Source organism: Sinocyclocheilus anshuiensis, unplaced genomic scaffold, assembly GCF_001515605.1.
Source record: "Sinocyclocheilus anshuiensis isolate Anshui unplaced genomic scaffold, SAMN03320099.WGS_v1.1 scaffold1734, whole genome shotgun sequence".
Taxonomy (NCBI): Eukaryota; Metazoa; Chordata; class Actinopteri; order Cypriniformes; family Cyprinidae; genus Sinocyclocheilus; species Sinocyclocheilus anshuiensis.
Genome location: NW_015544334.1, coordinates 363679 through 364989, shown reverse-complemented (window position 1 = coordinate 364989; position 1311 = coordinate 363679). Strand labels below are relative to the sequence as shown.

Genomic DNA, 1311 nt, shown 5'->3' with positions numbered 1-1311 from the left:
TTGGATGGGATAAATGCAGAGCACTAATTCCGAGTATGGGTCACCATACTTGGCCACATGTCACTTTACTTATTCACACTATCAATTTTCACGCTTTCACCACCATTGACAATTTTTTGCCTTTCCGTGTCTTTATTGTTATAAGGTAGGAGGCAAAATGCTGGTGGGAAAGAGTTAATTTTCACATTTTAATTTATTTTATTTTATTAATTAAAATTGTACACATTTATTGTTATTCCAATAAATACATTTTATTTAATTTTTTATTATTTTATTTATTTGTACTGTTTTATTTTAATTTATTACATTTTTTATTGTAATCATAGTTGTATTTTGAGGTTTGGAATGATATGTGGATGATTAAATAACTGGGTGAACTCCTCTACATAACACAAAAACTGCTCCCTAAGTGCATTATGCACATTAATATTGCAACATGAATTGAGATGCAGAACAATGTGCTTCAAACATTTAATAAAGCCATAATTAACCTGCAGACAATGCAAGCGCTAATTAAAGACTGCTACTAATGCAGCAGATGGCTCTTAGCATATCTGTTAGAGAGAGATGCATGGCGCCTGTACTCACTGGTAGTAGTCTGCCTCCTTCACGGCCTCCTCGCACCTCTTCAGAGTCTTGGTATGCTGGTTCTGCAAGGATTGCAGGTCTGCCATGGCCTTCGTGCACTGCGTTTTCAGACGCTCGTAGTCATGGCCAGGTTTGGAATTTGGCCTTTTGGAGACAAAGAGCAAAACATCAGCACTGCGTCCCTCAGTCTGCAAGGGCGGCCCAGTGTTAACTGGGATAACAGAGACTCTACTGGTCAAAAGTTTGGAATAATTAAGATTTTTTTGATAAGTCTCTTATGTTCACCAAGGCAGCATTTATTTGATCAAAAATACAGTAAACAAAAAAGTAATATTGTGAAATACTACAATTAATAATAATTTAATTTAAAATAACTTGTGCTGTCAAATGATTAATCACAATTAATCGCATCCAAAATAAAAGGTTTTGTTTACATAATGTGTGTATACTGTGTATATTTATTATGTATAAATAAATACAAACACATACATGTATATGTTTAAGAAAAATTTTTGTGTTTATATATTAAATATATTTATATTAGGGCTGGTAAGAGATTAAAATATTTAATCTAATTAATTACATGAAGTGCTGATTAAAGGGTCATATGATGCGATTTAAATTTTTCCTTTCTCTTTGGAGTGTTACAAGCTCTTGGTGCATAAAGAAGATCTGTAAAGTTGCAAAGACTAAAGTCTCAAATCCAAAGAGATATTCTTTATA

The 1311-nt window shown here is 32.8% G+C and overlaps 1 protein-coding gene across 1 annotated transcript in view; it reads right to left on the bottom strand.

Annotated features, from left to right (window-relative positions):
- Window positions 1–1311, bottom strand: part of LOC107698145 (disks large homolog 5-like) — an 80870-nt gene that overhangs the window by 42600 nt on the left and 36959 nt on the right. The window contains exon 4 of the mRNA XM_016499081.1: window positions 589–732. Within this exon, the coding sequence (XP_016354567.1) occupies window positions 589–732 (144 nt within the window). The remainder of the gene's footprint in view (window positions 1–588; window positions 733–1311) is intronic.